This window comes from Dipteris shenzhenensis, chromosome 1 (genome assembly GCF_047967505.1).
Source record: "Dipteris shenzhenensis isolate YYH24624 ecotype China chromosome 1, Dip_SZ_1.0, whole genome shotgun sequence".
Taxonomy (NCBI): Eukaryota; Viridiplantae; Streptophyta; class Polypodiopsida; order Gleicheniales; family Dipteridaceae; genus Dipteris; species Dipteris shenzhenensis.
This window is the reverse complement of record NC_141596.1, coordinates 26854950-26867092: the sequence shown is the minus strand read 5'-3', so window position 1 is coordinate 26867092 and position 12143 is coordinate 26854950. Positions and strand designations below refer to the sequence as shown.

At 40.8% G+C, this 12143-nt stretch overlaps 1 protein-coding gene across 1 annotated transcript in view; it reads right to left on the bottom strand.

Moving 5' to 3' along the window:
- The window catches only part of LOC147905627 (homeobox-leucine zipper protein HOX32-like), a 35262-nt gene extending 33751 nt beyond the window's left edge, over window positions 1-1511 (bottom strand). Inside the window, exons 1-4 of the mRNA XM_087373664.1 lie at window positions 981-1511; window positions 467-680; window positions 259-347; window positions 90-180 (exon numbers count right to left, since the gene is read on the bottom strand). Of these exons, the coding sequence (XP_087229790.1) occupies window positions 90-180; window positions 259-347; window positions 467-680; window positions 981-1189 (603 nt within the window). The 5' untranslated portion in view covers window positions 1190-1511. The remainder of the gene's footprint in view (window positions 1-89; window positions 181-258; window positions 348-466; window positions 681-980) is intronic.
- Window positions 1512-12143: the final 10632 nt, after the last annotated feature.

The window sequence follows — 12143 nt, the reverse complement described above, 5'->3', positions numbered from 1 at the left end:
TATTCTATTAGGAAACCAATCAAGGCAGCAGTATGATCCACATCTACAAAACCCTGGGTTTAAACCCATCTTCGAAGCACTCCGATCACCTTCATTCCGGGCATCTGAATCCAATCCACCGCAGTGCCGGTGGCTTTTGCAAGGAATTCAGTCAACGTATCTTCGGCAATAGCCATCAGCCTGCCAGAAAATTCCCAACTGTTTAGCTCACCCCCGTCTCAACTGCGTAGACAATGTGCTTTGGTAACAGTCACTCACCGAAGGGGACTTGTGTCATGAGGGATTGGTTGTCGCAAGCTACTTGTCACTACGGACTCGGAACTATTTTCCGTGGTTGCAGCTCCACCCTGGAATACACAGGTGAAGGGTAATAGCATCAGGTATTGAAATGTAGGCGACCAAGAGTGCGGGCAGCACCTTGCATTTCCCAGTCATGTCCTCTCGGGAAACGGATGGACGCGAATACCTGCTCCTGTATCTTGTTGTGCGAGCCATCAGAAGCGGAGCGCGAATTACGTAGTTGCTCCAGTTTCTTCCGTATTTGCTGATTTTGAAGAACCAATTGAATAGCTTGCTTGGACAAGTTATCGTTTTCCTCCACAAGAACCCTGTTCATGGCCGACAGCTTCTCATTCAGGCCTACGAGACGTGTAGCTTCTTTCCGCTGTTTATCTCGGCACCTACAGGAGAACAAGGAAGGTCATGAAATGAGACCGAAATCCCATATCATAGTCATATCCAATCGAGAGCCCCCAGAAGGCTCCGGTGAAGTTTCTACGCTTTCTTTTATACTTCTTCAGGTGTTATCATCAGAGCCCGCTGCCGATGGTTTCTCTCGGTCTGTTGATCGTTTCACGTAAAGGCGCAACGTTCCTCATCATATTACCGGCAGCATTTAACCACAGAATGGTTTGTTCTCAAGCGCATGAAAGGCACAATACAGTTGAGATTCTACGCAGTGAAGCACTTCGAAGACTTACCGCCGATTCTGAAACCATACTTTAATCTGTTTCGGCTCGATTTTGGACAAGATGGGACACTCTTTCAGCAGCTGCAGGCGTCTGAAAGAGCTGGGATTCGGGCACTCCGCGTACAGCCGTTCCAACGCCAGCACCTGCTCCTGGGTATATCGCACATACTTGCAGGAGTCCAACGAGCATTTCCCATCCTTACCCTTAGAAACCGCCATGCTAGCAGGCGAAGTCACGTCGCACGAGTAGAGTGCGAGATTGGGAAGCGGAAGAGCAATGAGAGAGGAGTAACTCACAGGAGAACATGAGGGAAGGAAGAGGATCTAGGAGAAAGATGCGTCTGTGATTCTGAGGGTGGTCTGAGGTGGAAGGAGAAAGGGGAAGTACAGCTACGAGCTAAGCCATGGGGGAGGGGGAGATGTGATGAAGGAATGTGGGAAAAGGCAAGGAAAGCTGGAGCGGGGGGCACGACAGGGGAGGAAAGGACAGGGGGAGAAGGATGAGGGAGCGATGGAAGCCAGAGATGGAGGAGCTGAGAGGAGAAGAGGAAGACGCAGAGGATTGGAGCTGGAAATGCTCATACAGAAAGAGAGAGAAAAGAACTGAGAGAGTGTAAGCTCAAGTTTCTAGAGAGAGAAGACTGAGTCAGTGTCAGTGGCCAGTCGACTAGTGACTGTACTCACTGTCCCCCTCGTCCAATGTGTCACATGCGCATGCATGCCCATGCATCCATGCATCCCCCCACATGCCACCTCATCCCGCCACCTCCCCTTCCCCATGCCACCTCACCTCCCCCTCCTCTAACTTTAGTCCCCCCCTCTACACTTAGCTTCCGCCTCCCCTTCTTTGCCTCCCTCTACGTACAACGTCGCATCATCCCGCCAAATTAGAACATCTTTAAATCCCCCTCCCCCTTTTTGTACTTCCCCTCTGCCCCCCCTTCAATGCTGGCGGCTGCCGCCAAATCTGCCCCCGCACTTAGCATCCCTCCCCCCCCCCCCCCTTAATCTCCCTCTTTTAATCGCCCTGTTGTCTGAATCCTTAGCCTCCCCGGCTCTTCATTGCCCAGATTAACGTTAAATCGAGGTCATTAAAGGCACGTATTAACGTTAAATCGCGGTCATGAATTCTTTCAAGGAGCTGCTTCGCGTCACGCGTGCTCTGCATTTTTTTTTTTAATTCAATTCCGTGAAAAAATGTCAATCGATTTATGTTATGGATTTTTAAAGATTTCAGCGATTTATTTTTGCCTCATAAAAGCTTGAGCTCATTAGATTCAACGATGTTCTACCCAATTTTGGTGATTCACTTTTACCTCGTGAAATTCAGCTTTGCTTTGTGGCGTGCATAGAACGTACTCTACATGGATTTTTTAATGCCAATTTTAGCGCATTATTTCACTTGGAAATTTGCTTTCTAGCATCATTATTCGCCATCAAAGCAAATCCATTTCCCAAAAAACAGCATTATTATCAAGATGAACGTTTTTTGAACTTAGTACCCGGTGCTTCCCCCCCATAAGAGCCCCTTTATACCCCTTTGTATAAGATGACTTGCAAATATGGCCCTTATTTGCGTACATGCCAAGTCATATATATATATATATATATATGATATGAACACAAACACCCCATCCAAGGTGGCCTGCATTTACCCCCTTGGCCCCTTGGAAGTGGCCTCTATCATTCGTGCTGGTCAGCATTCACTTTCACCTTTACCATGCTCTCATGAAGGTGTCCTCTCTTGAATGTGGCCACCATCATAAGCACTCCCCCCCACAATCTCCCTCTTACTTCTTTCTCTAAGCATCCTCGATCTCTCCCCTACTCACTCTCTTTTAACCTCCTCACTATCCTCGAATTCCTCCCTAGTGTCTTCCCCTTTCCCACATGTTTTAATCCGCGAATACACATGCATGCGTGACTTTTCTTCCCTATGACTTTTCTTTTGTCTCCCAAATTTTGCCCACACCTCTTACACTTGGCTTGATGTATTGGGGAGTTGTTTCCACACAAAGCAAGATGTGGCATTGGAGGACCTGTGAGGTTTCCAAACCTCCACCAATGGGCTGAGGGGTGTCTCACCCACCACCCACATCTTCTATTCCCACGCAAGGAGGAAACTGGCGCTGAAGGAGCAAGGTGCTGCAGAGTAGGAGTGTTGGGACAGAGGCTGCGGGATTGGGTGGATGCTTTGCCTAGGGCTGAGGCTCCCAATCCAAGGAAAGTAGCACCCGGGAGGGCTAAAGGATCCATGGAATTCTGTTTGATTCATCCTACCACCCGTTTGCTCCATCAGCCATTTTACCTCCTGCTCCTTCTCTCATGTAAGAATTGTTCAAATGCACCTTCAGCCACTCAAATGGGCCATTTGCCCTTGCGTGGAAATAGCTAGTGGGCCCATCCGTTGTAACAAAACATGTGAGCATGCTCATCCACATCTTATGGGCATTCTAATCTTGCTAGGGTTAGCCTCCATGATGCGCATGCTAGGGTAGCCTCAAATGCATGCACCTCCTTGGGCACCCATGGTCATTCTAATCCCATTGAGGTAGCTTAGTTGTAAATAATACCGCTCCTTAGACACCCAATGAATATAGTAGCTCTAATGATAAGGTGCCACCTCATTTGGCACCCAAGGGCATTCTACATATGCTTAGTCATTGGATGCCACTACATGGTTGGATGCATTTGATTATTTGTTATTGAAATTTTAATAAATATGTAGTATGTAACCATTTACCTTCCTTATGCTCACTCAACCACAATTTAGGGACTACATAGTCGATGTTGAGAATGTCTTACTTCATAAGAATCTCATCCATCAATGTTTATTAGGATACTCACAAGTTTGTTTGCTGTTATCAAGGCTCTGCTATAGTACATGTGATATTTGGAGCAACTTCTTCACATGGGATCCTAAAAGTTTTCAAATCTTGTAAGAACATAATAACACAAGTAACTTCTTTCTCTCCATAAGAGCACTTGATTTATGAAATGCAAATACTTCTTCTATTTGTTCATAGCCTAAAAATGACAAGAATATGGCCTAGAACTCATGTAAAAATAATTAAACATCCCATTCCTCTCGTTTGCTATTGATAAGCATCATCAGACTTCAAGGCATTCGAACACACTCCTTTGTTATCCTTGTCAATATAGCCATGCTTAATACTATTTGAAATGTTTATATCAATAGAACATGGCAAATTGGATAAAGGATTTGATTTACTTATCAAACTTGTAATGATTTGTAGTCATTTTGAGGCATACATAAACTACACAAGTTAAGTTTGAAGCTGCAAGTAAAAACCCAATAACCTCATAACTATTTCAAGATAGAGTAGAGTTAGCCATCGAAAAGAATGCTATCTTCCTTCCCAACGTAAATAGGTTTCTTCCAGTAGCATGAGTATCTCTCAATTACTCTTCTAGTAGGAAATTATTAAATTTCTACTTGAGATGTTTCCATTAACCTATAGAATTGGCGGACCTAATATCCGTGAACCATCTCATACACCCATCCCATGGAATAGAATTGTAAAGTAGCATAAGGAGGCACTTACCAAAAGAGAGATCAACTTCTATTGAATAGAACAAATGCCTAAACATCCATTATTTCATGTTGCAAGTATACCTTCCCAAGTTATTGCATGAAATTTCCTTTGGGGAGCTTCTTCCTACCAAGGCAATCTCATGAACTACCAAGGCAACCGTGTGTGTGAGTTGGGTGGGTGAGTTTTATAATTTTTGTTTTTTAAATTAAAAAAAAAACTCATGAACTCCCTTTCAGCCTTCTACCATTGAGAATTAGAGAAAGAACAAATTCTGCTAATATAGGCCATGGATGCATAAAGGATATGTTTCAATCATTATTAAGCAACAATCTAGTGCTCCTTTTATCATGTAAGTAGCATGCGAAAGACTATTTAGTTTACATCGCAAACATGGAAATCTTCATCAAAGTAAGACTGCAGATGCCTTTGAGCACTTTGAGGTTGTAACTGGGCAAATCGACCTTTATCCTAAAGGTTTGATCTACATGTTGAACCCTTATCATGAACGTCATAAGAAGAGTCTCTAAGTTTCCAATGACAACTTGACATCATTTTCAACATACAACGATAGGGGACATCCCCTGTTCCATCAAAAAAGTATCAAACAATAATCATTTGAACAATGGAATGTTGGAATTTGCACAAGGAAAGATCTTCCATCAACTTGTTCTTATGTGGTGATACCATGTGTGCAATGCCATCAATGAATACTTCAGATAAGAAACACTCTTTATAAATCGCTTTTCCTTTACTTTCATTCACATGCATACAAGTACTTAAAGAATAACCAAGAGTTGTCACTATCCTCAAACATTTCCCATTGAAATTCAATTATTTTATTATATTTTCACTACACAAAAGGTCATGTGACACTCAATCATTAAAACCAATGGTATTTGTGCATATATTAGAGCCATCACACGTGTAAATACTAAAGCTATAATATGGTCATTGTCTTGTAGGCAAGGAGGCTAGGGATGTCTAAAAACGTCTCCTTGTTGGGATCGTGGGCACTTAATTACTTCATCATGAAAGATGTGCAACTAGGATGGTATTCCTTTCAAACCAAGGATATAAGACAATATGCTCATATTGATATCACAAGTCTCAACACAATTGCATGGATTTGCATACATATTATGTGCAAAAGACGAATTGCACAAACCCACCCAAATATTTGGGGGAAGATATGCACGATTGATCTCCCAAGCACTCTTGAAATTTAGCAATCATGTTTGGATTCCGAAAGAAATATATGAAAACACGTCCATAGTTGTGCACTTGTTAGTAAGGAAGATACACATACAACTTTCAACACCACTAGGAGCATTCATACTTATGCCCAATCATTTTAGAAAAGGTCTCCAATACAACTTTAAAAGCAAGAGCAAAGAGTCTTTAAAGTATGCATATGTTTACATATGTACTTGTATTTTTTTATGTCAATTTTGTATAGTTAAGACATAAATGGTTTTATGTCTTAACTATTGTAATTGTGTTTTTTGATGTCTACCTTGTATAGTTAAGACATAAAATAATGCTTGTATGTTTGAGTTAAGAGATGCATGCAATTAAAGGAATATATGAGAGGAATTTCATTTATGTTTGTGATATCAAGGTGTATTAGAAAGACATTTGGATGAGGTTGAAGCAAAATAAACATAATCATATGTCCTAAAAACTCAAATCATGCTCTCTTTTTGTTTCAAACCTTATTTCTATGGTCTTATATATTACAATGTTATAAGACCTTATGATGGAGCTGCTTATGATCTTCCCTTTAACTATTCAGCTTTGTTTGTGAGGGCTAATTCCTAAAAGGGAAACCAATAACTTTTTCTTGATGGGCATTCATCTTATGGTATTGCAAATAGTTAAAAGGTATTCTTGTTCTTATCCCTCCAAGTGGGCTTTTAGTGGGCATAAAAGTGCAAGTAAATGTTCTCAATTCTTTTTTTTTAATAACAACCAATCATCTACTTTGATAAATCACTCATCTCACTTCATATATAAGCAATCAAACAAGTATACAATGTATTAAAGCAATAAAGTACTCAACGTCTCAAAATGACAATATTTAAATGATCACTTTCCCATGGTTTGCAATATAACTCTTTACACCCTTGAACATTCTTGTGACATCCACAATGCAAATCTACAGAATTTAATATTAATTCTTATAGTCCTAAGAGCTGCATGTCCAACATTTTTTCCTTCCATCAAATTATTGGATTTCATAGTCACATATCTATTTTTTAAACCTTGAAAGCCTCACACTAGCCTCACAATTTAGACATATTCCTTAAATTTTCGTACCAAAATCATAGGACATATTACCATGTATTAATGATGAGTTTTCTTCCAAATCTCATTGGCTAACATAATATGTAAATCCAATCTATCATGTCAAAAGACATTCAAACACCCTTTAACCACACTCCTTCTTACATACTCAAAGTGAGACTCAAAGGTATGTGTAATATTTATTAAGTGTGACTATAAGCCCACATAACAACACAATAAGAAGCATTAAATTGATGTAACATTGGTCCCCAATTCAACAAAAACATGAAGACTATCACAAGCATCATAAGGCCTTCAAACATATTCACAGTCTGGTGATATGAGGTGAATTTAGCTATTATTATCCATGTCTCCTAACCCATTCTTAAAACTTTGAGTACAAAGTTGGCCTCCCATTCCAAGTATTCCAAAAATTTATAACATGAAAACAAAAAAGCATGGTTGAATATGTAGTATTGAATACATCATACCTTTGGCTACTTATAGCAGGACACATAAGGCTATCAAATAACTCATAGAGACATGCTTCCAAGGCACATAAAATGTATACAAATTTGCATGAGCAACCTGTTGGACCCCTTGCATAAAGGGTTTCAACAGTAGAGAACGAAGGCAAAGAAGAGTGGAGCGAAAGCCAAGTGAAGGGCAAAATTCAAAGTCAAGAAATGAAGAGCACCAACAAACAAGTGTAGAACAAAGGGAGGGTTCAAGCAAAGTGAGAAGGGATCCATTTGCTCAGGTTAACATAGCCTATACCAAACCCAAATGACCATTGCTAAATGCCAAAAACAAATGGTGGGGGACAATTGTGTGAAAGTATTTCAATACTAGGCATAATAGCACGTACACCACTTATGGGTAGCTGTGGATGAAGCCTTGTTCAACAAAATTGTATACAAGGGAATGAATGAGTTGATAGATAGGATTTTCATTTATTCCTATTGCAAATAGTGGATGTGTTATGTTCAGCTATAGAGCCGGTCGTACTGCAGTCATGGAGAAGACTTTTCTTCATACAAATAATATTTCTATCATTGGACTCTTGAGTACTTCACCCTCTCTTTCCATTCATTCAAAGCAATCGCATTTACTTGGCTTGTATTCAACTATTCATCCATTAATTTTGTAACCAATATGTGCTTCCCACCAAACTTTGCACGTCATTTTGACAACATAGAAAGAGAAGTTTGACAACATAGAAAGAAAATTATGTGTGGGGGCTAAAGGCCACTCTACCTTAACCCCATGATATACAATATAGATGACATAGAAGATTAGGGTGTTCTGCACCCACCAAAACTTATGTGGCTCTCTTCTTACTCTCCCTCTCTCTCATCCTCTTCCATTCCGCTTTTGTTGAGAGAACTCTCAATTGGTATAAGAACCCATGTGGTCTATCTGACACTTGTGGGTGGCCTGGCTGAGCCCGGGAGGTCATTCTACATCCCTACAATTGTGTGGGTGGCATTTGCAGCTTTGTAGAAGCCTCTGGGTGCTTGTTTGAGCTGCCCATGTAGTATTTGGACCTTGTGGAAGCCTGGTGGTGGTTTTGGAAGTCTCTAGAGTAGTTTTCCAAGCTTTTGGGTGGTTTTTTGAGCGAAAAACATGATTTTAAGAGCCAATGATGAATTTCTTGTCTGGTGTGTTGGAACTCAAGTTTGGAGCAACCATTTGTAGATCTGTTAGTTCTAATGGACTTAGGAGGTCCTAAAACTTCTATGTTGCTCATCATTTGCACTCCAGTGGTGTTTACAAATCTAGGTCTGTTTGCAAAAACTTTTTTCAACCCGTGTGTTCGACCCGGTGATTGGGACCACAATTTTCAAAACCTTCTATTCCATTGCACTATAGAGGCCTAAAAACCCCAAATTGTGAACTCTTACGCGATTCTGTGGAGATTTAGAAAAGTTTTGTCTCTAAGATCTCTCCCTATGTCTGGACGCTCGTGGTTCAGACCTGCTCGCACAGGCTACCATTTCGGATTTCATCTATTTTAGTGGATCGGGGAAGGGATAAAACCTCTACTAGCAAGTTTTTAGGTGATTCTGTGGAGTGCATATATTTGGGTGTGAGGCATATGCACATGTGCCAAAAGAGCTTCAGAAGAAGCTGAATCCTAAGTCTAGGAAATGCATCTTTCTAGGTTATGGTGAAAGTGGAGAGATGGGCTATCGTCATTGGGATCGAGAAGCAAAGAAGATCATACGAAGCCATGATGTGGTCTTCAATGAGAAGAAGATGCATAAGACACCCATGAGGGATGTGGAAATGAGGAGAATCACTTTCCAAGACGTGAATCCACCCGCATATGTTGATAGACTGCGAGCTATCCATGCACCAAATGTGCAGGAAATGGTGCCACTAGGTACTCCCACATGTACACAATCAAGAACAGATGATGAATCATCTATTGGTGGAAGTGATCAGGCAAGATAGTAAACTGAAATGCCCCTCAAAAGATCAGCTAGAGTGTATAGACCGCCTAAGAGATTTGTTACAGGGCAGACTATGTGATGCTTACTGATTGCGGGGAGCCTTCTTGCTACAAAGAGGCTATCATGCACGAGGACCAATGTAAGAGGGAGTATGCTATGCAACCAAAGATGAGTTCACTCGTGAAGAATAAGACTTGGGACTTTGTTTCTTTGCCACATGGAAAGAAAGCATTGCCTATAAATGGGTCTATAAGATGGTCACAGGTGATGATGTATCTAAGTATAAGGCCCATTTGGTTGCTAAAGGTTCAAGCAAGAGAAGGGTGTGGACTTTGATGAGATCTTCTCTCTAGTTGTGAAGGTGATGACACGTAGATGCATACTTGGACTTGTGGCAAGAGAGGATATGGAGCTTATGCAGATGGATGTCAAGATAGCTTTCTTGCATGGGGATCTGCATGAGGAAATTTACATGGTACCGCCGGAAGGCTTTAAAGAAAAGGGCAAAGAACATTTGGTTTGCAAGTTGAAAAGAGTCTCTATGGCCTTAAGGAAGTGCCTAGAGAATGGTATCAGAAGTTTGATGCTTTCATTCAGTCCCAGGGTTTTTAAAGAATTGAGATTGATCTCACTACCTCTACACTAAAAGGGCTAAGGATAATAGCCTGATACTCTTGGCACTTTATGTGGATGATATGCTATTGGCTAGCAAGAACATGCATAAGCTGGATGCATTGAAGGCCAAGTTGCATGAAGCCTTTGACATGAAGGATTTGGGACCTATAGATCATATTCTTGGTATGCCCATCACGCGTGACTAGAGTAGGAAACTCCTTTGGCTGTCAGAGAAGGAGTATGTTTTAAACATTATAAGTACTCCATTGCCTCCGTATGTGAAACTGAGTCAGGCAGATACATGGTTGTAAGACACATTAAGTCACGACATGTTAGACATGCTTTAAACACGAGTGTCTAAAGTGTTTTAAAAATAAGACACGTCATTGTAATAATAAATATTTAATTAATATATGTATAAGAATACAAGTTTACAACTTGCTAGTATAGTCAGCTACTAGATTCTTGGAGTACAACACTTGTACAATGTACTTAGGACTTGGCTCAAGAGCTTGCAAGTCACGACACAACTTTAAAGGTTTAAACTAACAATTGAATCTTGATATTCAAAAATTTAAATAAACAGCACAATAAGAGCCTAAAGGCCTACATAGATTATATACCAATCATCATAAATCAATAAACCTAAATATCATGGTAACAGTCTATCAGTCACATGTGACGAATGAAATCTACATCTTGATACATATAATAGGAAACTTTTGACTCTCAAGAGCCAAATCTCTGGAGATTCATCCTAGTCCGAAAATGTGAGATCAATACCACTACTGGATCCAAATTTGCCATCAATGATGGCATGGTTAAGTCAAACTCAATGTCTATTGTTACACCTTACACCCCCCCCCCCAAAAAAAAGAGTCTAAAGGTGTCTTATGGTAAGACACGTGTCTTAAGTGTCTTAAGTCTCTTATCATAAGACATGAGTATCTTAACAACCATGGGCAGATAGTCCCAAATTAGATGAGGAGAGGGCCATGATGGCTAAGGTTCCTTATGCATCAGTGGTTGGGAGTCTTATGTATGCTATGATAGCTACAAGACTAGACATTGCATTTGTAGTGGGAGTTGTTAGCCGATATATGGCTAATCCAGAAAAGAGGCATTGGGAGGTAGTTAAGTGCATCATGAGGTACATAAAGGGTACCAAGGAGATGTGCATTAGATTTGGCAAAGGAGAGATGTGTGGAATTGGGTACACAGATTCAGACTATGTAGGGCATGTGGTTAGCAAGAGATCCACTTTTGGTTATGTGGTCACCTTTGTAGGTGGTGTAGTGTCATGGATTGCGCACATAAGTGTGTTGCTTTGTCTACCACAGAGGCCGAGTATGTTGCAACCACCATAGAGAGTTGCAAGGAGGCTATATGGCTTGATCGACTAGTGGGAGATTTGGGGATTCATACAGGTGTACTGACATTGCATAGTGATTCCATGAGTACTATTCAACTTAGCATAGAATCCGGTCTTTCATGCAAAGACCAAACACATTGAGGTCATGTACCAATTAAAAGGGAGGTACTTGAGGACAAGAACATAAAGCTTGTCAAGGTTCGTACAGATGATAACATTGTAGAATTTTTTGCCTAGTCAACAGTTTTAGTATTATCGTGTATTGATGGGCATTGGATAATATGCTCACGGGCTCTTCTCTCTTAAAGGCACATTGGCCTTTAAGTGGGAGGTTGTGGGGCTTAAAGGCCATTGTGCCTTAACCCCGGTTATGTACAATACTCAAAGACATATATATATGGATGACATAGAAGATTAGGGTGTTCTACACCCATCAAAACTTGTGTGGCTCTCTTTTGACTCTCCCTCTCTCTCACCCTCTTCCATTCTTCTTTTGTTGAGAGCACTCTCATCCTGCCTTGCACATCCAGAACAAATGCAAATCATGACACATATCAAGACAAACAAACCATCTTCTTGACCATAATTTGTATAGGTAACATTTTTGGCAACCCTAGTGGGGAATGAAGTGGTATGTGCTAGATGAGCCAAGGAAATGATGGGAACAAATCGTGTGAACTAACTTGCAACAAATGTCAAGGCCAAAAGATGCAAGTTCTTGTCATTGATGTAAGATATTAGGATAAGAGAGAAGAATGGATAGTGGCTTTGGAAGATCACGTTAGTGGACTTGGGATAGTCAATGACGAGGAGACTTAAATTGAGGAGGTAAGTGGGCTCGCTTCACTAAATAGATAAACTAATCTATGAGGGCCACTCTGGCTCTTAAC